At 35.6% G+C, this 25,841-nt stretch overlaps 1 protein-coding gene across 3 annotated transcripts in view; it reads left to right on the forward strand.

Moving 5' to 3' along the window:
- IFT88 (intraflagellar transport 88) overlaps positions 1-25,841 on the forward strand; it is a 44,899-nt gene that overhangs the window by 4,573 nt on the left and 14,485 nt on the right. For all 3 annotated transcript variants that reach the window (XM_082279272.1, XM_082279270.1, XM_082279271.1), the window contains 16 exons: positions 901-991; positions 2,086-2,190; positions 3,294-3,396; positions 4,038-4,152; positions 4,251-4,482; positions 6,032-6,102; positions 6,784-6,870; positions 9,423-9,522; positions 13,776-13,862; positions 14,501-14,687; positions 15,278-15,386; positions 16,848-16,998; positions 18,154-18,269; positions 21,146-21,198; positions 23,030-23,095; positions 24,808-24,914. In XM_082279272.1, the coding sequence (XP_082135398.1) occupies positions 901-991; positions 2,086-2,190; positions 3,294-3,396; positions 4,038-4,152; positions 4,251-4,482; positions 6,032-6,102; positions 6,784-6,870; positions 9,423-9,522; positions 13,776-13,862; positions 14,501-14,687; positions 15,278-15,386; positions 16,848-16,998; positions 18,154-18,269; positions 21,146-21,198; positions 23,030-23,095; positions 24,808-24,914 (1,780 nt within the window). The remainder of the gene's footprint in view (positions 1-900; positions 992-2,085; positions 2,191-3,293; positions 3,397-4,037; positions 4,153-4,250; positions 4,483-6,031; positions 6,103-6,783; positions 6,871-9,422; positions 9,523-13,775; positions 13,863-14,500; positions 14,688-15,277; positions 15,387-16,847; positions 16,999-18,153; positions 18,270-21,145; positions 21,199-23,029; positions 23,096-24,807; positions 24,915-25,841) is intronic.

Below are 25,841 nucleotides of genomic sequence, written 5' to 3' on the forward strand. Positions count from 1 at the left end.
AAAGCCTTGAGGGCCCAAACTCTGAACTTGGTGGAATAATGTCACAAACGTTTGTGCATGTGGTTGGCTGACTTGCTGAAGCAGTTGCACTGACTTTCAGGAATATCTGATTTCAGTGATTTCTTGTTCTGACTAGCTCAGCAGCCCAGGTGTAGCTGTTGCCACACAAATGCTGTGATACTTACGTAGAATTGTGCAGGACCATGAAAGTGTGTGTGACAGGCAAGGAACACCATGGTTCTTGCAGCTCCTTGGGAAGAACTTGGGAGAATTTGCCTGCTCTTTCTCCCTGTTCCCTCTGACCTTAGCACTTGAGCTGGAACTTGCAGGCTGGTGCTTACGTTGTGGAGTTCACTCAGAAAATCGTTGAGCTTTCCAACACCAAAGTTGTGTTCCCCAAATGTAGCTATATAGGAATAGGGAATCCTACTGAAATGTTTGGTTATTTAGCAGTGGAAAAAGTCTAGAAGAACCACAATTTTTTGTTATAATCTGCATTTGCAAGCAATGCTTTCTAGTTGTCTATGCAAACAAAGGTTCAATTAAGTGTTTTTAATGTGATATTTAATTTCACTAGTGTTTGATATGAAAGCTCATCTTGTTTTGTCATTACTTCTCCTGAACAAATTTGGTTTGTGAAATTTGCCTGTCTGTATTGTTCTTGTCAGAGGATTTATGTTTTCTTAGGTCTTTGTTTTCAAATTGAAAATGTGAATGTGGTAGCTTCGGACAATCTTCTCTAAGCATAGTTTCACACAATATTTTCTTTGATGGGAAAACCAGTTAGTTGTGACATGTGGTATGTCATTGTGTTGTTCTATTGAGAATATAATGTGTAGAAGCTTAGTGTTTGCAGTTACATTACTAGTGTTAATCCTTTTGTTGTTATTTTTATTTTAGTTCAGAAGAGAAGATGAGGCAGTTGGAGAAAAAAGTGAATGAACTGGTTGAAGAAAGCTGTGTTGCCAATAGCTGTGGAGACTTGAAATCGGTAGTTTTTCTGGCTTTCACTTCATTTCTGCCATTATGTGAAGAACAATTTGTATAGATAGATGTTTCAAACTAACTTGTGGTCAAATGTTTCAAGTTATTAAAATAATTTTAATTCTAACTTTGTTATGGCTCTTCTAGTCTAGTGATACCTTGCTTTGCTGAAAAAAAAAGGTAGGAAGTATATTTCTGGCATACATATTTGTTAAGATTTCAGAGTTACAAAAATCCCCTTCCCTCTATGTCCATTGACCTCTTCACATGGGTCTGATGAATTAGTTGTACTGGCCCAGTTGTGGCCCAGGCTAGCTAGCATTTAACAGTTTCTAGATATGATCAAAGGTTACTATGGATAAGGAGCTATTTCCAATAGACAGTTTGAATGTATTTGTTCTGTTACAGAGGATACTAGAGCGATGTTGTGCCACTGAGTAGTGGCTAATTAACCAATCTATTTTGTTAGTTTTTCTTGAGCCTCTTTCATGTCTGGTCAAGAATGCTCTTGATGTCAAAGGGTTTTTTCTTATGTAGCTTGTATCAGACCATTCCAAGGGTCCTCTAGGATGTTTGTTTCTGACAAGTCCAGTAGAATATCCATTTTCCTGTGAAAGTCATCAAAGTTGCTAACTCATTATCTATAAAATAGCCAAGTTGGATTTGCCTTCTATCATACAGACTAGGAATCAAACTATATCTTGAAGTACTTCCTTCACCACTGGCTTCCAAACAGCCACCTTGAGTAGTAACCATTACTTTCTTAATCATTGCATCCTCATGGAGGCACACAGGACTGCTAATGGCACTTGTTAGACCCGGAGCATTACTTGTACGAAGGGCATTGACACCAATCTGCAGAAGGTTATGATTGGGTACATAATTATACAGCTAAGCAGACTTAGATAACTGTATGTCTGCTTATTGCTAATTAAAACCTTTCAGTGGGTTAGAGTGTTTTTTTCAGGCATTTGGTGCAGTCTGTGCATCTAAAGAAAATAGACATGAATATATTCTCTTCATACTTGTTTTTGAATGTGTTTTTGTCATCTTGAGTCAGTAAGATTCAAGGCACTGTTAAATTCTAGTATTTTATTTAAGGCTCTGGAGAAAGCAAAGGAGGCTGGAAGACAGGAAAGAGAATTGTTGAGACAACGTGAGCAAATTGCTCCTCCAGAAAGTATCAACTTAGACCTTACTTACACAGTAAGTGCTTAAAAAATCTTCAGTGACTGAAATGCTGCTAAAAAAAACCTCCTGAACAGAAATGCCAGTGTTTCCTGAAGTGTGTTTATGAGTCTGTGTTGTAATGCTTCTGGCAGTGTACCAGAGGAGATCCATTTGTGTCATCGAGTCCATTCCCATGCAGTCTCAAGTACCAGAGAAACCATGTAGTCCACATTAAGTGGAGAAGAATTCACATGAATATCTATTTCAGATATTTACTCACATGTAAAACCTGCATATCAAAATATAGCAGATGTAGACCCTGTACTTCAGAAATAAATTGTCTCGAGAGTGTAATATGCCGAGAGGAGAAAACAGGAAAGATCAGATGCTGCCTTTAAATTGACCCATGAAGTGGCAGAGAATTTATTACATGAAATAGGATATAGTAATATTCCTGAATCTTAAAGCAGGTATCTAGATCTACATTCTGGTTTTCAAATAGTAAACTTTAAAAAAAAAAAAAAAAGGGTATGACATACATAAAAATACTTGAGGGGTTTTTAAATTCATACCCCAGGTAGTGCTATAGAGACAATTATTAACAATTAATATATTGAATTAGGCAGGCCTGGTAATTTATTTTACTATGAAGGTCAGAGTAAAGCTGTGGAAAAAATGCAGAGGAATTTTACCTGACACCAACAGCACTTCTGTTGTGAAACAGCAGTTTGGAAAAATTCTCAGTTTATAAACTGAGTGACCACAGGCATTAGGACAATTTTCCACATGTTGGGAGTCATAAATTACACACAGTTTCTGAGAATTATCTTGTATGAATATTTTTAATAACCTTGCATTATAGCATTGTTTACTTAGGTCTAAGGCCCATGTAGCATGACTTTAAATGCTAGTAATTTATGTACAAAATAGAAGAATTACCTAGAATAAGTAGCTTTTAAACTTGTTTCCTCTATAATGTTTCTTTGTTCATGCAAATTGATAAAGATAGGATGCTTACAAGTGCTAAAGACAATAGTTCCAAGGTAAAATTAATTTGAAATTATCTACTATGAATTCAAGTTTATTACTGTTGAGAGGACAATATATTTTCTTGTACCTATAATTCCAATTTTTTATAGGTTCTTCTCAATCTGGCAAGTCAGTATGTTGCTAATGAAATGTATGCTGAAGCGCTGACTACTTACCAAGTTATAGTGAAGAACAAGATGTTCAGCAGTGGAGGTAGGTTATACTCCAAAGTGGATTAAAATTGGTAGTCAGGCATTCAAAATGAGGACTACATCTGCATGGTGTTGGTACACAGAGAACTCAGCCCTCATGTCTGCCAGTCAGAGTGGGTGGCAGATACTCAGAGTCTCTGACTTGGAGAGCCAAACCACATTGTTATACTGGTTCATTAAGTCTTTTTTTCCCATAGACTAAGTTGAACATAAAGACAAATACATAATTTTCTCATACCACACACACCATGTGGTCTTCTCTAGTACTAATTTTTTCTCTTTTGACTTGACCTTTCTCTCCTGAAAGCTTCTTTCAGTATTTTGCATATCTTTGAGACTCCTGTGGTGTATTTTCTCAGAGATGCTTATTTGCAGCTGTCTTCCTGGAGAGCACTGCAAATAATCTCTATTTCATCCCTTAATTCACAATCAACATCAGAATACATCTTACATGATAGTTCTATTCTAGGTTTCATCACTACTTCATCTTCTTTTGAGTTAAATTCACAGAAGGCAGTTCTGTGCAGTATTGCTTTAAAGAGACACTGCTATCCTATAATGAAGATAAATTTATTAAGTTGTTCTACTGTGTCACTTTGAAACAATTTTAAAATGTTTTAACTCACTGACTTCTTTTGATAGGTATACTGAAGGTAAATATGGGAAATATATATTTAAAACAACGGAACTATTCCAAAGCTATCAAATTCTACCGTATGGCTCTAGACCAAATTACTAGTTCCCACAAACAGATGAGGTGAGTTTCTTCTAGGAGGCATGGTTATGAAATACAAGTTTTACATACAATATGATTTATTAGTTAAAAATATAATCTAAACCTGATTTCTTACTTAGGATAAAAATCATGGAGAATATTGGAGTTGCATTTATTAAAACTGGCCAATACTTTGATGCCATTTCTTCATTTGAAGAAATAATGAGCATATCTCCAAACCTGAAGGCAGGCTTCAACCTGATCCTATGTTATTTTGCTATTGGAAATGGTGAGCAAATGAAGAAAGCCTTCAAGAACCTGATCGAAGTTCCCTTGGAAGTAGATTATGAAGACAAATACATTTTATTAAATGTAAGTTTGAAATAAATAAACTGTGTCTTTATATAGTAAGTCAGGAGAAAGAGGAAGAGATACTGAATGCTTGGACTGTACTGAATATGGAAATTGATGTGTATTTAAGTATCTATAAGAACTTTTTTACCAGCATGAATTTAGTGTGGCAGTACTGCTCAGATGAAAAAATGAGAGAATATTTAAATAATGAGAGAACATTTAAATCTTTTTTTTCCTCAAAGGATATGATGTACATAAAACCCACACCACTTAATTGTTTTCATAATAATTTTGTTGAAATTCATTTGGGCTTACTTACATAGCTCACTTACTGCTTTACCATCTTCATTTATAGAAAATTTTAATAAAATATTTTTAAGGTAAAATGAAGGGAGCAAAACAATGAGTGGGTTAATGCAAGTTTCCTCATGTGAGTGCTAATAAAACTTGTAATACTGTAGTGTTATTTTACAGAAGAAAATTGTAGTGACATATACAGATGCTTGTTTTAGTTTATTAAGACTTTGTTGGAAACTGGACTTCCTTTGACTTTCTGGGATGCTAAAGAGAGGGGAAAAACAGTTAATAGGTTTAGTGTCCCTCTTAAAAAAATCCTCTGTAGAAAGATCAAGCCTTTTATTTTCTCCTAGCAATCTTTTTTTTGGTGATGCAAATCTTTCTTTTTCAGTCCTAAACATCAAATATATAACTAATCTTCAAACTGTTTGCAGCTTAAGAGTAGCTGTTGTTTCCTATTGTCATAGCATAAGGAAATAAAATTTAATGTATGAAGCATATAGATATATTTATTGATATATATGTACATATTTTAATACATTTAATATAATTTCTTAAATTAGAAATTATGTAAGAGTAAGGATCATTAATCCCTTGAATTAATTGAGGACTATGTAAGATCATTCATTGAAAGAAAGCCTTGAGACTGCAGATGTTATTTCTAAGGGTAGGCAAGCTGTAGTTTTAACAGACATTCCAAGTTCTCTACTTTTTTATGAAGATGTCAGAGAAAAGATCACAATTTCCTTCTGGTTTTTATTTTGTATAAATCTATGACCTATTTTCAATAAATGAGGAAAAGGGGTGGCTACCTAGCATACCCTGCATAACTTAGAGCTAACAGAGATGTGTGGAAAAAACCATAAGATGATCATGCAAGTTATTTTAAGGAGGAGGTAGCACAAGTCCTCATCTGCTGAATATCACAAGAGTTCAGCAAATGTATATTTTTAAGCTTGAGAATATTCCCACTGTGATCTGAAGCCTTCCTGGTGTGATACACGACATGAACTATGTCTGTTAACCTTAATGTGAGCTGTGACAACATACATGAGCAGAAAAACAGGATTGAAGTAGTTGTAATGCCGAATTTCAGAGTGTACGGTTAGAAAACTGCTTTAAACTGAAGCTAGTGTTTTCAAACATGGAAAGTAAGTGACATTATAAACTATGTATTTGGCATCAGTTTATGTTTGCAGTCATATTGTCTGTAAAATAATTAAGATGTTTGTATACTGGCATAATTTGCAGTTGTTTTGTCTCCCTCCAGGATGATCTACATACGAATCTACTGATTGAAGCCATTAAAAATGACAGTTTAAGTCAAATAATACGTGAGAGGTAATGATGGACTCTATTCTTTCTTGGCTGTGGTGCCTTGAATTTTAGCTTCTGATGATTATCAGTCTTGTCACCTATCCACAGCTCTTGTTACAAAACTGTCCTCCCAATTCTTAGGAACGGACATGCTCAGAAGAACCAGTTGGATCACTCAGTTTAGTGTACTGCCCTAAAGTAGAGTATCTACCCCAAATGTTACAGGTTACGCTGCTTAAAACTTGCAGTGTTTGAGTTTTTTAAAAAAATACAGCTAGTGTGCAGGGAAAGGAAAACAGAAAAAACTAAGACCTTAATCAAGATACGGGGGAGTAGTGTTAACAGGGAACTGGTTACATTGACTTCTGAGATTTGTCCTGAGTGGAGGAGGAAGCAAGAACATGTTTTGTTTTGGGTTTTTTTTCTATATGTTTTTGAAATGGTGATGTAGAATTGTATGCAAATATAGAATGGTTTGGGTTGGAAGGGACTTTAAAGATCATCTGGTTCCAGCACCCCTGTCATGGGTGGGGACATCTCCCACTAGACCAGGTTGCTCAGAGCCCCTCCAACTTGGCCTTGAAGACCTCCAGGGATGGGGAATCTGTAACTTCTGTGGCCAGTCTGTTCCATTGGCTCACCACCCACACAGTGAAGAATTTCTTTCATGTTTTTGTGTTGTGGTCTTGGGTTTTTTTTCTTTAGGAAATTGTTGGCAGAGGAATACATCATGACAGCTGCTAAACTCATTGCACCGGCAATCGAGACATCTTTTGCAGTAGGCTATGACTGGTAAGAGTAAAGTGAGGCTTCTTTTTGTCTAAACTATGTCAGTCTCTTGTTCTGGTTATGAAACCAGTTCATCCACAGAAGCAACTTGGGAAACACTATTCTCTGTGCATCTCAGACACAGCATCCAGGCTATTTTCAGTCTGCCCCCCAAACAAAACAAAGCATTAGAGTGTATTCTGTAATTTATCATCAAAAGTCAACTCTTAATTATACATTTTGCAGTGTTCTGAATTCACACAAAAAGAGCTTCTAAAAGTTCAAATTAATTTGAAGATTCAACTTCAAAATTGAAAAGCTTTTAAAAGTCTCAGTAGAGAAATGCTATACTGAAGGCAGTGATTGCTAGTATTTACTGTAAGGTTGAAGATATCATAATGAAGACTTGGGGTGCTTAAGAAGTTTTGATCACTCCGTAGAGTCATTATATAAATCACTGGAATCTAAATTTTAAGAAAGGTTTCTTTGAATTTCGTTTATGAACTTAATGTTTATATTTATAAACTTAATCTACCATTAAAATATTTACACAAGTGTACACAGTGATAGGCTGCTGTCACGGTTCATTATTTGGACTTTATTTTTCAATTTACGGCTTAGCTTTTGCTTTCTGTGATATTTTCTACAGCAGAATACCCTTCTCTTTAAAACAAATTCTGTTAGACACACTTCCTATAATGACAGTATAAAAATTAATAGTATAACTTTTCCAAAATTTATTTTTAGCTTTCTGTTACAAGGGCTTACTTTGATATTGTTTGTATTTTCTTAGCACTGGAAAATAACATGTATGCAAATGAATTTTGTGTATTGCAGGCACGATATTACTAACATATGTGTTAGTGTTTGGGTAGTGAAGAATGTTTGGTGGGAAAAGAGTCCTGTCTTTTACCTGGGGTTTATGGCCTGTTAGGATTATTCTCAAATTTTGCAGGTCCTATAATTATAATTCACTAAGAAAGCTGTCTATACTAATATGAAATAATCTCTTAGATGGACATGTATTGTCTGCTAAAGTCCACAAGGTGGTGTTTGATGGTTTAATAATCATTCTAATCTTATAATTTCCCTACTTCTGCCATTCTTAAACAGTATGTCTTGTGAAAAATTCGGTCGTTGTTTTCTAATTTGTTAGCATGAGCAAGTCAGATTTGTTTGCTGTGTGTCTTGGTTTTTGTTCAGAAAAACTGGAAAAGGTTGTCAGATACTCAGTTGCCTTAGTGCTATCCACAGAAGACTTGTCATGGAGTAACACACTCTCAAATCTGTTCTGGCTAATTGAACAACTTCTGCTGAGATGTGTGGGATTGTTTTCTGTGTATCAGAACAGATTCAGTCTTTGTTATTTTACGCTGAGGTATTCAAGCCCAGTGAAGAAGTTTAACCAGCAGCTTGAGCTTAGTTTTTCTAATTATAAACTTTATTATGGGTCCTCTGAGTATTAAATGTACTTTTAATCAAATTCATTTTATTTAGAGAAATAGTGGGGACAACAGTCTTCAGAGTTCATAACTTCGTACTTAAAATGTGACATAATATTGGGACTGTTCTGTCATATTTCATAAAGAACAGTTGGATAGCTAGATCTCATTGCATTTTATGGTTAAAAGATGTTAAAAGTAACAGTTGAAAATGCTTTTTCATGTTGCAAAGACATCTGTAATAAAAGAAGAAATTACCAATTTTTATTACAATTTTTCCTCTAACGTAAAAGACATTTGTCTAAATACTGTCCGCATGCCAAACCAATTATAGCTGCAGGCAGTTTGTTGAATTGAACTTCTGTTGGCAAAACAGCCAACAATTAGAAGGAAAGAAGGTGGCTTTCCACCAGTTAAAAAAATAGTGGAAGGGGGCTAAGGAAGCATCCCACAAGTTGTTCCTTTACTGTGCCCGTTTTCCAAGTGAGAGAACAGGATATGCATACAATAAATAAAGGTCTTACTGCAAATGATCAGGCAGCTTAAAGTAGATCACATCAAACCCTGGTAGACGGTGGCTGTGAATGAACATCCGAACTGTCTGCTGCCTTCTGTTCTGCACTTTTTTTGTAGAAGACCCTAAGCCACAAATGACTGGGGGATGGCCAGAAAGGGACTTACTGATGTCTTTACTTATGACTTTATTATTATGATGTAGCTCAGGGACACTGTCTGTAGTCTCTGGCTTTGTTCACTAATCTTTTTTATAGGTTTGGTGATATGCATCAGGAGATGAAATTTGAAAAATTACCTTATAGAATGTAGCCAAAGAAAATGGCTTGAAAAATTATTTTAGTCAGTTTTTGACATCAAGTATTGCTCCGTGGTGGAAAGTAAAGTGATATTTAGGCAGCTGACTTAAAAAAAAGAGAGCAGAGGTACTATAATTAGGGTAGGTTATGGGACTGAAGTATTCTTACAAGTATTTTTAATCAGAGTGCTGTTCTCCACGGTGAAGAAAGATTAGCTAAGAAGATTCAGTTCAGAAAGCAAATTAGCTGAAAGAAATATGTAACTTGGAGGCATTTGCACAGATGTATTTTGTTTATCTTCATGGCTTGCTTTCTGTTGCAGGTGTGTTGATGTGGTGAAAGCTTCCCACTATGTGGAGTTAGCCAATGATCTAGAAATTAATAAAGCCACTACTTACTTGAGGCAACATAATTTTAACCAGGTATAGTAACTCTTCACGTTATTACTTTTCAATACTTTATTTGCAATGATACCTTTGTTAGCCAGAGCATATTTTTTGGCAAGGGAAAGTATGATTTATGCAAACAATAATTGATCAGTAAAGTAACTTTGTAAAAACACTGGCAAGAGACAAGTTTTATCTAAATGAGATTTCTGCCATGGAAGTTAGAGGGAATGCAGTACATTTGAAAATCAAAATACCTAAATTTAGTTGTCTTCACTTGGTGTCCAAGCTGTCATTGCAGTCAATGGAACTGAGGTCGGTACAGTCCATAGAGCCTAGAAAGCCTGTTGCTAATCAGCATGGGGGTGTTACAATTTATATGAGCTGAATCTTTCTCTCAATTAGGCTGACTATAGTACCAGAATATATGCAGCTGCACCTGCTGTGTATAGTTACTGTTTATGCTCTGGTATTCTTGCTGTTCCCCATGTTCTGCAGCATTCCCTAAAATACTGTAAATTTTCCTTATACTTAGTTGGCTCTTCTGTTGTTCTGTTGAATACAAGGCTTGGTTTGACATGTCAGTAGTTAGAAAACAGCTTCATCTGAACAAAAGCAAACTCAGATATCTGAAGGATTTGACTGGTTTTCTTCTAACATGCACTGGCCAGTACATTCAGTGATAGGAATGCTTGATAAGTAAGAATGGATATAGCAATCCCCAGCTGTGCACAAGAGGCAAGCATTATGAGAGACCATATACAAAAGCAAAATTAGAGCTGAAGCTGTGAATACCTGTCATCTTCTAAGGTCATTCACCTACCCACAGCTTGGAGGGATGCACACAGGGCCACATACTTGACTTCAGCCTGCTTTTACTTCTCATATTTAAGCTTTTCTGGTTTTCTGAGCAGCTCTTTCTCCTCTTGTCTGTCTTGTCCTCTTCTCCTTCCCTGTAGATACAGCAAGAGAGTTATCCTGTATTATACTGCACATCTGACTGCCCCAGCTGGCAACTAAGCACCACACAGTCTCTCACTCACTCCTTGCCCTGCTGGGATCGGGGAATCAGAAGAGTAAAAGGGAGAAAACTCATGGGCTAAGATAAAGGCAGTTTAATAGGTAAAAAAAAAAAGAGCTGTGCGTGCAAGCAAAGCAAACCAAGGAATTCATTCACCACTTCCCATGGGCAGGGAGGTGTTCAGCCATCCCCAGGAGAGCAGGGACCTACCATGCCTAATGGTGACTTGGAGAGACAAACACCATCACTCTGGACGTCCCCTCTTCCTCCTTCTTCCTCCAGTTTTGTATGCTAAGCATGACACTTTATGGTCTGGGACATCCCTTTGGTCAGCTGGGGTCAGCTGTCGTGGCTGTGTCCTGTCCCAATTCCTTGTGCACCCTCAGTCTACTCAGTCGTGGGGTGGGGTGAGAGGCAGGAAAGGCCTTGGCTTTACTGTGAGCCCTGCATAACTAAAACTGTGTTATCAACAGTTTCCAGCACAAACCCAAAACAGAGCCCCATACAAGTTTTTATGAAAAGAATTAGCTATCCCAGCCAAAACCAGCACATTGAAACCTTTTCTGAGGTCAGGAAGCAAATTGAGAGTTTGCAAAGTTTTGAGCAAATCTGGTAGCTTTACTGATGATTTGAAGCATTTGAAGGGTGAGAATGTTACAGGTAGGTAAAAAGTCTTATGATCTCAAGAATTTATTGTTTCAATGGTAATTTTTTGTGATATCCAGTTAGTGTTCAGTATAGATTAAAAAAACTAAAATCAGTTCTCAGAGGTAAAATGGGATACAGAGATTGTTGGTGATGTTTTATGGAGTACTGCAATGGAGGGAGAGGGAAGTGTGTTGGAAGTTAGGAGTAAGGGGAGAAGAACCAGTTTTTACTTGGATTATGTGATAGAAGACCTTTAACCTGCACTGGAACTACTTAGTAGAGTGGGACTGCAGAATGGTGATTACAGACCATCTTTATATTTGTTTTGTTCTAATAAAACTGCAGCTGACATTTGCATTCATCCTGTCTGTTGTTCATATACTTCCTAACTCACCACCTGCTCAACACACCTTTGGCTGAAGAACAAGAATGGAAATTTTTTTAAATACTCAGTTCGAAGGCTGAAGTTCTATTAATTTTTTTTTAAATGTTTATTTAAAAAAAAAAAAAAACAGAAAAACCAAAAGAAAACAAACTAAAATCAGCTTCTGTTACTATAATGGTCTTAAGTACGGCTTCATCATAATGAATATGTTATTTTAAAACAGTCCTTGCACATAAAATATAAAACTAAAGGGGAAAATTACCACGTTACATTTGTGTGTTACATATTTTAAATTTTTTAATATCAAAGAAAAACTTTGACAATTAATTTAAAAACAGAGTTCTGCAGGCTAACCATGCATCTCCTTCACATCTCTGGCAGACCCTGCTAGAGTCATGCAAGTTTGAAGTTTAACTTCTGTAAGCAAATAATTGAGATACACAGGAAGCAAGTCACAAAGAATAGTTTGGATAGTTTGTGTTTTGATTGTTGAACCTAAGTAATTGTTATTGTTGGCATTAGAAAGTTAGAAGTTCTTTAGAAATCTTTAAATGCAACTTAAGATGCAGTGCTACTTTACAAGGACAAAAGGAATATTGCCTATGGATTTTCATCCTAGGGCTTGTAGTTGCTCAAATAGTGCAAGAGACCTGCAACATAATTTACCAGTAAATGAATTTAGTTCAGTCATGTGAACTTTCATTATACATGAAAAGGGCATTTCTATCCAATCTTTATCATCAAAGGTGCCATTTAGCAGTAAAAGCAAAGGTAAATAAATCAGATACAATAGGAAATGGCTTTTCAGAAAGTAACTTTGAACTGTAAAGCTCTAAATTCACTAGAAGTTAATTCCATGAAGAAGCAAATCTTTGCATAAGAGTAGAGTACCTCAGATACAGTAGCGTTACATCTGGAAATGTTTGGGATCATTCCCTTTTTGGAGAAAGTCACAAATATATATATATATATATAAAATTATTATAGTTACAATTCTTACATTTCTGAAACCACAAAATCTAGAGCATAAAGTTTGAAATGCTTTTCTTGATTGAAATTGGTGTGTTTTTAAGGAATTTTCTATTACTAGGAGAATACTAGGATCATTAGTAGTTCATAGTTCTTGGGTGGAATGTAGTTGACTAAATCAATGAACTACATTTAGCTGTATGTATTTTGTCATTTTACACATCATTAATACAGTTTTGTTTTTTTGCGTAGAGTAACTGAAAACTCTGTATGACAGTCAATTAAAACTTCTCTTTATGTTTGTTTTGGTGTTTGACATACAGTATCATGCATTTGCTTTGTTATGTAAACAGCAGCTTAAAGATTTCATGTAAAGGAGGAAGGAAACTTTCAAATCGCTAATGTTGATGGCTAAATTGTGGTTGCCACATCTGTGTTGTAATAGATGATGGAACTGCGCTCACTGTGATATTCTAACAGTTTGTGTTCATATAAATATTTAGCATAAGGAAGACAGATTTCTTTTATAATTTAGTCTGCAGTTACAAATGTTTTCCCACAGTCAATGAAAAGAAAAAGCTGCCTTTTATTTCAGAGGTTTTTTTGTAGTTTATTTGCTGTAAATATGGTCATTTTTTGTCTATAAACATCTTTATTTTGAAGTTTATAAAATTTAGTTTTCATATTAAAGTTTTTAAGAAAATTCTGCTGGCGTCAAGCTTCACATTTGAATACTTCCTAAATTTAGACAATTGTCGTCATCTTAGTACACAAAACAAAGGCATTGAAATCCAGTCCTACACTATGGTGTGTATTTTTTTATATAGTGTGTTCTTTTTTGACTTTTTAATATGAGATTTTATGTCAATTCATTTGTGTTCACTTAAAGAACTAGAAAAATAGGTATGAGAATTTTAATTAGTTGACTAGATTAAAAGCCAATCATCTAACATTGTGTTTTGTACGTATAGAATTGTCAGATACCTGTAGTTCACAGTAGCCTTATCTAATATAAATTTTGGATAGGTAATAGCCAATATTATTGAAATTTTGTGATGAAAATTAATATTGCATGTAATACAGATACAGTTTTGTGTGTACATGCTCACAAGTGTGTGTTACAAGCTCTGGTAATTACCATGTGTGCGAGTATATGAGTTGATAATTTCAGCTGTTTGTTACTGTGACATTTATCAATGCTTTCTGAAAGGATTTTGGAATAAGCTTGCTTCAGTGTGAAGTAAGTTGTTTCCATATTACTTCTAGGCGCTGGAGACTTTGAAAATGTTTGAAAAAAAAGATAGCAGAGTAAAGAGTGCAGCTGCAACAAACCTTTCATTCCTTTATTATTTGGTAAGTGTTTGCTTCAACAAAACTAGTTAAGAACTGCAGTTTATGTAGCAACCTGTGTAATTTTGTACCAATTTTTGTTTCTGCCTAAATAATCTCTGTAAACAAGAAGAAGCTGCATCGTAGAGTAGTTATTCTGGAACACCAGTGGGAGTTTGGATTGGGTCCTTTTTTATCCTGTTGGTGGGAAGAAGAGTGAGATTGGGCTCTGGGCCCCAGGCCACAGGAGCATGCCTGCAGTTGGATTTGTGCAGAAGCTCAGTGGCTGGATTTAGAACACTGGCCCTGGGGACCCTGACTGCACTTCAGGAACACGTGAAGTGTGTAGCTTAGGCAGGTGTGTTTTTGTATGAAGTTTGTAGGGTATGGATTTGGGTTGGTTTTTTTTTTGTAATAAATGCTACTTTATTACAACAAAGCAAGCTTGCAGACTGAATGGGGCAGAGTAGCAAGACATGTCTCAAGTTCTATCTGAAGCTTGAAAGAGATGATACACCTTATGCAAATATATAAGAAATGTTTTAGGACTGAATAATGGGGTTTTTTTTCATCCTCAGTCTTCTGAAATTCCTGTAAGAAGGCACAGCTGCAAGAATATTGACTGACAAATGACTAATACAATGTTTGTTTTGTTCATACAGGGGAATGAATTGGAACAAGCAACTAACTATGCAGATTTAGCTGTAAATTCTGATAGGTACAATCCAGCAGCTCTAACTAACAAAGGAAATACTGTTTTTGCAAATGGAGACTGTGAAAAAGCAGCTGAATTTTATAAGGAAGCTCTCAGGAATGATTCCTTATGCACTGAAGCACTTTATAATCTTGGTAAGTCACAGGTGCTTTTGTGATTTAGCTTTTGACTGAAGGTAACACTCGTGTTTCTGAGAATCTGTCTTTGAAAGTTTTCTTACAGAAATATGTGTGAATTATTATTACTTTATTGATGAATTTATGTTACAACAAGATATTAACTGGTATTACCTGTCTGTTCTGAAAAAAAAAAAATCCCAGTGTTAACAACATCAACTAGTAATTGCAGATGAATAAGTTACTGTGAAGATTAAGAAATTCATACTACCTACTAAAAGGATACCAGTTCCAGCATTATTAAACCATCGGAGTCATTCTCCTCTAAAAGCCTTGCCTTTCTCTCATTGTTCAAAAAGTGAGATTACGTAAGTTCTTGGTCTTTGACTGGGTTCATGTTCCTTGTGTTTATCAGTTTGGTAGTTTATCATGCTGGCTGGTAAGAATTCTGTGCCTGGCTCTCACGAATAGAGTCCTTTAAAGTCAAGGCAGTTAATGCTGCCTCCAAGTATTGTGTTCCTATTTTGCTTTTCGTGCTTATTCTTTCAGTTAATATGCTGAAGCACTCTGTTTCTCATTGTATTAATACTGTAACCTTTATTTTTTAGGTTTAGCATACAAGAAGTTAAACAGGATAGATGAAGCTTTGGATTGTTTTCTGAAACTCCATGCAATCCTTCCAAATAGTGCCCAAGTCCTTTACCAGCTAGCAAGCATGTATCTTTTTCTGGATTATGATAAGGAGTGGTGGTTTTAGTAAACCCATTTAATCTGAAATACATGTTTCAATCATGTCAGGGTGATTTAGAAATTTACTACGATGTCTGTTATAGTAAGAATGATTTATTATCTGATGTTTGTGAGAATGAGACCAGAACTTAACCCTTCTTGAATGTTTCCAGGGAAGCAAGTGAAGAACATTAAGACTGTTCGCATTGCAGGGATTAGATTTACACTCAGTATGAAATTGTGTCATGGAATATTTTAAATGCTGCTGGTTTTATTATTATTAAAATATAATTGAAAGTAATTGTGGCAGATGTAAGCACAATTAAGTAAAATATTTAAGAAAAAATTTTGTAGCTAATAAATGGGAAGTTCTGTTCTGAAAGCTGTTTTCAGATTAGTTAGTGTATGTGTAAGAAAATAATTGTCTCCCAGCTCTGCAAAAGCTCAAGAGATTAAAAAGCTGAGGGAAGGGATCAGCTTTGCACATCACCAGTGATATTCTAAACTATGAATTTCTTTAACAATGCTCCTGAGGATGTCCAAACTGTAATAAAATCCTCCCCAAGGCAGAACAGATTCCAGTTGATGTACTACACTTTTAAGAATAGTGTAGGTAATAAACATATTTTTTAGTCAGTAAAATAAGTAACCTCCAAAAATACAAAAGGACTCTGATCTTTGTTCCATGTATAGCCCCTTTACAACATCATAGATAGCCCAACAACTGTGAGTGTCCATCTGGGAAAGAGCTTCTCTGCTCCACTGCTATGTAAAACTGCTTTCCACCAATTCCCAGAAGCTGCTGCTGTGACAGGTAGGATGCAGCAGAAACTGAAAAAACAGGTTGGGCAGTAGCTCCAGCTGACACTGCTGCAGAGCTCTGAGCCATTGTGCGTTGAGGAGGGAAAAGCCCACTGCAGGGTGAGCTACAGCTAAAGCTGCCTCTGTTCTCTGGACCGGGATTGTCTAGGCTGTGCTTCTTAGACATGCAGTAGAAAACCCCCTGCTGGCAAAAGTCTGTTCTTGGGAATGGCAGTTCTACCTAATCACTTTAGAACAAAATGCTGTTAGTACAAAATCTAGGCAAGTTGTAAAGGCTGCAAATAGATGGCCTGGTTCTCACACTTCATTCTTTTAAATGAGGAAGTCAAAGATTAGTGTCAGAGAGAGAGAGAGAGGACAACTGAGCCCAAAGTTCTGTTGAGCCCAGCATAGTTGTAAGGTGAAAGAGCAGCCAAAGTCTCTGAATACTTTTCTTTTTCTGGCATAACAAAAATACCTTCTGATACAAATGAAATTATGAAAACTGTGTGGAAAAAAAGTCATTGCATCTGCACACTACAGTGACTGGTTTAGTGTTCAGCATATGGATTGCATTAGGCGAAATAGTAGGGATTCTGAGTAAATCAAACTACCATCGGTATCAGTCCTTGACTGAAGGAAACTCAGATACCAGATCATGGAAGATCCCAATCAAGCCATAGAGTGGCTCCTGCAGTTGATCAGTGTAGTACCAACTGATCCACATGTACTTTCAAAGCTAGGGAATTTATATGATACTGAAGGTGATAAATCCCAAGCTTTTCATTATTACTGTGAGGTACTTGCTCTTATATTCATTTCTCAATGCACTTTGTCATAAGTAAAGAAAATTTTGCCATAGGTTACTATATCAAATTAACAATTGATTAATTTAAACTTTTAAAAATGTCATTCCAAAAGAAGTAAAAAAGGAGATATTGTGGAAGAGTTAATAAAATCTGATTTTTGTAGTCAAATCCTAAGGAAACACATAGCCCATGTTTCCATGTAGATGTTGGCCTCAAACTTTCTTTTATTTTAATGTAGTCATCGTTTACATTGACCTGTGATAATTTTAATTTAAAATATAGCCTGGGACAGAATAAAAGTGGGAAATAAATGTAATTTTAGAGGTATGTAATGTGACGGAGTTGTTTGGAAGCCGTGCCTGTATAATGGGTATGGAGATGCATATCTAATGTGTTTTGTTTATGTTTGGAAGGTTATATATATATGTATTTTAACATCATAGCTATGCATTATATATGCAGTTACCGAGATAGGCAGCTTCTTTCATTTCAAACCAGCTGTACTACTGTCCATAGCTTGTAGAGATTCTTCTGTGTTACAAATGAGAGTAAGACAGGAAGTGGCTGGTGCAGTCTGAGAGTTCTCTCTATGCAAAGTGAGGCTGACCAAAGGCTGTGTTGCAGTCTGAATTACCAGCTGAGTTGTGCTTGATGATAATTTTGCTGCCTATTTCAGTGGGAATTTCTAAAAAGCTGAAAATGCTATTCATGTAGTTACTTATAGAAAAGAATGCTTTCAGGTGAGTTTTCCAGCAGACTGATGTGAACATGGAATTGTACACTCACTAGTTAGCATTGTTTAACGTTTTAGGTAAGCTATTCATGTATAGACGTGATTTAAGTAAATGTTTTTGCTGTTGCAAGCTATTTAAAATATTTCAAATAAGGCTAGATGGAAAATGTGACAGACTCATCTTGGGTAACTTCTAAAAAGCATTCTGCAATTAGAAAGCTTGGCATACTTTTTTTTTTTTTTTTACTCCCCCACCAGGATCACTTAGTGTAGCACACTACTTCCATTCATTTATATTACATGTTTTGGGCATCTGGAGAATTAAACGCTTGAGTAAGATATTCCAGAAGCAACATAAAGATGTTGTTTATCACTGAAATTGTGCATTTTTTCACCTTTCCTATTTTGTCAGTCATACCGGTATTTCCCTTCAAACATTGAGGTCATTGAATGGCTTGGAGCGTATTACATTGACACCCAGTTCTGTGAAAAAGCCATTGAGTACTTTGAAAGAGCAGCACTTATCCTGTAAGTAGTTATTATTTTATGCCTACTCACATTGCTCATTAGACATCCATAAGTATACCTAGAGACAAATCAGTTGGATAACTTTAATACCATAAACAAACAACAGGGTTAAGAATATTTGTGATATTATTTAATTTTCTCAACTTTCTGTTCATTTACAGAGTGTTTTTGCTCTTAACTGTGCATTTTCAGTGTTAAGTAAGATCCTGCACTGGGCCCACGGTAGTGTTAGGTATTAGAACCTATACTTCTCTATTATCTGCCATTAAACACAGCTGTGAAGTGGGGAACAGTTCTCTAAAGCCACCAAGACCTCTTTCTCTTTGGCTTTATGTGAAATATTTCCTTTCTATTGTTTTATTATGTGGTGAGGATTTGGTGGTTTAGATAAGTGTGTGTTTCAGCTGATCTTGCTGCGTTTCCTCTTTTCACATAACTTCTACTTCCATCAAATAAAGCATAGAAGTAACCAAAAATGTGCAGTGCTGTACTACCGGTGGTCAGTGAAAATAAATAGACAGGCTAAACTGATCCTGATAAAGATGTTTGAAATATCCTGAGTTCAGTTCAACAACTTAATTGCTGAAACTCTTCTTTAGCAGAATATGATGCACTTAAGAAAGTATATAGGCCATATACTTAATTTTAGTTCAGAAAAGGACCTTACTAGAGAATGGTTAATAAATAAAAATAGGGTCAAATTTAAATTTGTAATACAGAGTTCAAAGGTAATTCTAAAAATACACGCATATAATCTTCTTATGTGGAAACAAATATTTGCCTATAGGTTCATGAAGAATTTTGTCTTAGTAGACCAACTAAAATTCACTCACAACAAGTGGGAATTTCTTTATTTTGTGTTTTAGGAAACCTATGAAAAATTAGACTAGGCAAAACTCTGTTATTGCTTGTCTTGTCGTGATCTAAAATGTGGCATTCTTTTTGTTCTGTGAATCTGAATGACATGTATGTACAAGACAGCATGTGAACAAAAAATTTGTACAGTATAATTCAAGGAAAAATACTACCAATAGATTGTAAAAAGTTCAGTAAAAAATTCTAATTCTGGCTTTGAGACGCTTGGGTTAGAATAGACATTAATTACAGATGAGAAAATCTAAGGTTTAATTAAGGATTAAAAATGAAAAAAAAGAAAAATAGCCTTCACCCAAATGGTGGTGTATTTATAAAGAAATAGAGAAGTAGATTAGACAAAAATACACAGGAGAGAGTTGACAGAAATCACAGTTCACAAGTTTGCCAGTATTCTTTTCCCTACAAATACTGGCCACCATAAGAAATCACATTTTAGTCAAGCTATGAGATCGCATGTGCTGGCATTCATGGCCTTCTTAGAAAATTTGGAAAGAAACAGCTGAGACTAAAAAGAATTCTTTCATAATCTTGTTTTGGCAAAGATTTAAATATTTTGTGCTTCATGTCGCGCTCACTCCATGCACGAAGTATGTGGATTGTAAAGTACTTATGAAGAATTGGCATATTAAATTCTTCAATATTACTTGTAATTGTAATCTATCTGTAATACAGAAAAATTATTTCTCTGTGGGAGGATATTTTTAATAGTTGATAACAAAGCATAAGTGTTTTGCTGTTTATTTGGTATTAAAAATAGAGACTAGATATGGTAATTGGTAAATACGAATGTAAATTTAAATTGCTACTAACTTCAATCAAAGTTGCGTTTTAAAATTACATCTTTATTTTAACTATGAACAGCATTTTTTAGTTTAACATTTTTTGTTTAGTGCATTCAGTGTCTTAATCATAATAACTACTTTTTAAATTGCATTCTAAGGTAACATGTTAGACAATGAATTGGGAAACATTTTTTCACTATTTTATTTTTACTAGAATGCTCAAATCTATCATGAATTAAAGGAGTTAGTGCAGTTAATACTTGCTGCTGGCAATTTATTCTCTCTAGAATTTTCATACTGAACTGCGTAATAAATTCTATTACAGCATGTGCTTGGCTGCCTTTGTTTGCAGGAGGCACATTCAGCTGAAAATGAAAAGGTGCAACATCTGTATTTCATGAACTTGCTTGGCAACTACCAGGCAAACAGATTGCTTAAGAGTTTAAAATGGCCTGTGCTGTGATTAGAGAGAAAAGCTGAAGAGGATAAGAACAAAACTATTCTGAAAATATTACTATACAGTACCTTTTGGATATGCTACTATTCAATTGTAAGCCACATGTGGAAAGTGCTTTGGCTGTCAGAGAGGATCCTTACACTGTTAACATGAAAATTTCCTAATTTTCATATTATCTTGGTAAAAATGAGGAAAGAGTCCAACAGTTTTATTGTACATGCTCAAGGATCTCAGTATTTTGTCTGACCATACTGTCACCATTATGTGGTAAAAAGAGAAGGACAGGGAGCAGCTGGGGTACAGAGGTGATAGCAAAGAGGAGAAGCCAGAGTTCAAAGCTGTAAGTGGGCACGGACTGTGCTTTCTGGCAGGAATCCCTTGGGTTTGTGTGGAACCCTAGTGGTGGGACCTCCTCAGAATACAATTTAGCATTTTGTTCCTCCCCCGTTGCATGGTTCTATATCTCTGACAAAGATGGTTCACATGTCAGGTCTACTAATTGTGTCTGGGCACAGAATCAGGAGCCCGAGAAAAACTCTAACATGGGACTGAAAATGAGTGACATCAAGTCCTGGAAACAGGTGCATGATCCAGTGGTAAATTATGTGTGAGCTGAGCAGGCTGTATTCTTTCTAGGAAGGCAACATGCTAGGTGAAAAATTTATTAGTAGTTAAATAGTAGGTCTTTACCAGTGCTATGCAGATTATTTTGCTCATTCATTGTTTGGCAGCATGCATGATTTTCTTTTATTTATATGCAGGCCAACACAAGTGAAGTGGCAGCTGATGGTTGCCAGTTGCTACAGGAGAAGCGGTGAGTTCTGTGACTTCTTTGTAATTGCTGTCAGGTTTGTAACATTTTTTTGTAATTCAATGGGGTTGTTCAGCCTGGAGAATAATGAGAGCAGTTTATAGGAAAGATGGAGACAGACTGGGGTCTGCAGTTCCAGGTCACAGAGAAATGGTTTTAAACTGAAACAGGGTAGATTTACACTGGGCATAAGGGAGAAATTCTTTATTGTGAGCATGGTGAGACACTGCAACAGGTTGCCCAGAGTAGTTGTGGATGCCTCATCCCTGGAGGTGTTCAAGGCCAGGTTGGATGGGACTTGGAACAGCCTGGTCTAGTGGAAGATGTCCCTGCCCATGGCAGGGGTGTTGGAACTTGGTCTTCAAAAGTCCCTTCCAACTCAAATCATTCCATGATTCTGTGATTTGTTTTGTTTTGATTGATGTTTTGATTTTTCTTCTTTTGATCTTTTCTGACTGATGTGACTATTGGTTCTAAAGTTTGTGTGAACATTCAGTTAGATGTTAGTTTGCTACAAATTTTCTCTGTATATGTTATAAAACATGAATTTCTTTTTAAGTCCAGCAAGTGTCCCTGCACTGACTTATGCATGAAATATTCCTCATGCTGTTCAATAAAATAAATAGTACAGCATAAATGATCTGATAGAAGGGCTTTTAAATGCAATTATACTACCAACTAATCTAACATAAATAATTAGTTTTTCAAGTTGCTTAAGTCCCTTTCTTTGTCAACAGCAGGTATAATTCTTTGATATTAAAGTAGTATTTGTGTTACACAAACATAAGAGAGTCTTAATGTGCTGTATTTTCTTACTGGGAATATAATACACTGATAAGCAAAATTAAGAGATGAATCTTGGTTTTTTTCACCACCTAAAATACATTCAAAATACTTGATGCTGTAAATGATACTCTTCTTTCTTGCTGTTCCATTTTGTCACTCTTCTTTATGCTTCTTTAGAACTTTGCAGTGCAGTCTGTCAAAACAAATAAGTGCATTTTCTCACTCAGCTCAGTTATTTAATACAACAGTGAGAAAAGAAACAGGACCTAGGGGAGTCAGTGAATTAAGAACAATCAACACCACCCAAAACCAGACACATAAACTGTTTTCCCATCAAAGATACAGTGGGTTTGACTGTATTTTAGATTGTTTATAATTTATTGGTAATAATTTATTGTTTATAATTTATTGGATTGTTTATAATTTATTGGTAATATTATTACCCATTATATGGGTAAAATTCCCAGTTTATCATGTTAACAAGTCTCAACAAACTTTTTTGTCAAGTATTTTATGGATATGATGTTTTAAATTCATGGGTCAATCAGCCCTTTCAATCAGTCTGAGTCAAAATTGAGGGCAAAGTCTTCAGGAATAATTGCTTCACTACCAGATCCAGGGAGAGCCACACAGTTTGTATTTTGATGGGAGGAAGGACATGCTGAGCTCAGCTTTTAGATACTTCTGTTTGACCAATCCATACATTTGCAGTCTCTGATAAGTCCTGTTAGGCTGATACAGCACCTCTAGTAGTTGTGTTGTAGAACAATGCTGTCATAGAGGAAGGTCAAAAAAAAGCTAAAATCAGGAAACTCCTCCTCATTGATTCTGTTATTTACAGAGTGATTTGGACTGTTTCAGATGCTCTTAAATTTTACTATCATTTAATAAAGAATGTTCAGTTTGGTCTTACCAAATTTGGACCTACAATATTAAATCATTTACTCTAACTAAAAAGATGAATTGATGTCAAAGTTGTCCAATATCTCATCAAATATTCTTTTTTATGTTTGAATATGTGGATAGGAGATGTTTGTTTTGTTTGCAGGTAACTACCAGAAAGCTCTGGAGAAATACAAAGTCATTCACAGAAAATTCCCAGAGAATGTTGAATGTAAGTTGTTTCATCCAGCGGTGTAACTATCAAAGGAAACTTTGTTACATTGAATAGGTGTGTTAGTAATCATATGATGTATTTTTCATATGAAAATACTTCCATTAACTAACATTTTTATTCATGCTAATGCTGCATGTTTTCTATGACAGCACTGAAGGGTGATTTAAGAAATATGAGGTTACTGCTGAAGAAGAGTGATTAAAATAAACTAACCGAGTTGCATTGGTGGATGAGTTCTTTCTTGTACATACGTCCTAAATGTTATAACTATGTTACTTATTTAATCTTATGAAAAAATATAACTATTTGTACTTGTAGTTCCTGCTAGTTGAAACTCCTGCTGTAAATTTCTAGATATGAGAACATCTTATTGCTGAGTTTTACCTAAGTCAGGGTTTCCAAAAAAATGTAGAGGGTGAGATTTTGTTGCTGAGTTTTTAACTATAGTTGGTCAAACAGTCTCTGGAAAATCCATAAAGGATTTCAAACTAAACTGCGGGAAACATAACTTTGAAGAGTAAGACATTTTGCAAAATCAGTCACACCTGTATTCTAAATAAAAAAGCCCTGTAGAAAATAAGGGTTGTCAGTGGTTGTCTAAACATTCTCTTCCATCCCACACTGTGCCTCACAAATTCCAAAATACAAGGTTGTCGCCAACAAGTCTGTGCTTTCAGATGCAATGTGGGAAGAACATTCATTGTATTTTACTTTAAAATCATATCGTTCTCCTTTAATAAATGTATTGCTTTTTTAAAGAGGAATCACACAGTTCTCTTGTACAAGTGAAATTCACTGCTATTACTCCTCAAAGTTATAAACAAAATATCATGTTCATGTTGGTCACACATATTTCAGAGGGGTATTTAGTAAACCTTTTAGAATGCAAATATGTTTCTGAATGTAGTTTCTACAAATTTCACAAATGGAGGCAGGAGTTAGGCAAGACAATTTAACTGGTTTAACTTTTCTAGTGCTGAAACAATGGTTCTTCCCTCATCCCTCCCTGACCATTGGCTTCCTAAACCAGCAGAGAACTAACTTAGCACAAAATGAATAACATGTTTGTGAAAGCAGTCCAGAGAGAATGGATCATGTCCTGCTTGTTTCTGCTTCTATTCTTTGAAAGGAATGTTGACAAACACACAGGAATACCAACAATGTTTTCAGAGTTTGGTAGAGTGTCTCAGGAGAATGTTTTTAGGGGATCTTTTGGTTCAATCATACAGTTACAGTTGATTTTCATGTCAGCTTTGTTGGGGTTTTTTAATTCTATAAATATTACTCTTTAAAAAATCAACCACAGCCAGAGCAAAAAAACCCCATTTTGATTCACTTGGCATTTGCAAAATTGTTTTCAACCAAATTCTCTTGATACCAGCTCCTCAGAAATATCTTAGTATCATTTCTGTGCTTTCCAGCTTCCAAAATATTTTGCAAATGCCAAGACTTCTGAGCCAAATGACTTAGTATGCCTTGTGCCTTCCACATATACCAATGGTATTTGCACTGTTCATGGATACAGACACAGAGAAAATGTTGAATTACTTGCAAAATATCACAACTCGTGTAGTGGTGCTGGACTGGAGTTGCCTTGTTTGCAGTTATTTGCACTGTTTGGCATTCTGCATGTCCAGTTCTGTCAGGGTGCACTTGTAGTTTGATCTCCTTGTAAGTCTTTTTTTAACAATGCTTTGTTTTCCAATTAGGCCTCCGATTTTTAGTTCGTCTCTGCACAGACATGGGGCTGAAAGAAGTCCAGGAATATATAACAAAGCTTAAGAAAGCAGAAAAATTAAAAGAAATAAGAGAGCAGGTAAGTTTGTTTCTCTGTATATTATGCAGAATTGCTACAGGCATAGATTAAGCTAAAATAGTGTTTATGATACTTCAAGATACAATGTGTTGTTAACTTCCTGGTTTACAGAGGCCTGTGTTTTGGGGTTCTGGGGGGTTTAGTTTTAAGTTACAGATCAGTCTTACATCTGTCTGAATAGTTTCTGAGCACCAGATTTTCTGTGATTTTTAAATACTAGTGAAAGGCAGACTATGTGGACATGGTGGGAATGCCGGAGCCACTCGCATAATTCAATGTCTCTGGAATGTCGTCTTTCCTACTTTCTCGCCAGATTTTATTTAATACTTTAGTGTATTTATGAGCCAAGTAATAATGCAACTATAGGGAGAGATGGGAAGCCTGAGAATTTGTCCATGTAGAAGAACTCCTTTTTTGTTATACACTGAACTGCAGCATTGACATATTATATAGGTAGAAGTAAACTATTCATGTGAGTGCCAATTTTTAAACTGGAAAAAAATTCCATGGAAAAGTAACAGGCTGTGAAAGGTATGAGATCATAACTTGTGTTCTGTTCAGAAGAGTGAGCTCATGTTTGTGTGTGTGTGTGTGTGCACTCGTGCATTGTTTTCTTGCTATTCTGGTGATAAAGTGAGATTTTAAAATTAAAAACAGCTGCTTGTTTGAAAAAGCATTATCCATCCTGTTGAGCTGAAAAGTATTCAAGCTTGTTTTGTCTATCCAGAGAATTGCCTGAAAGCTACATAGTCACATTAGGATACATTAAGTCTTAACTAATTTACTCTGCTCTTAGTAACACTTATTGGTCCCTTTTGATGCCAGATGATGTGTACATGCATCCTTAGCTACTTACGCTTAAGTTCCAGGGAGTTTGAGTATGCACATGAACATTAGGACATTTTAAAAATGAAGCTCACAAGGGGA

This window comes from Coloeus monedula (genome assembly GCF_965178545.1).
Source record: "Coloeus monedula genome assembly, chromosome: 3".
Lineage (NCBI taxonomy): Eukaryota > Metazoa > Chordata > Aves > Passeriformes > Corvidae > Coloeus > Coloeus monedula.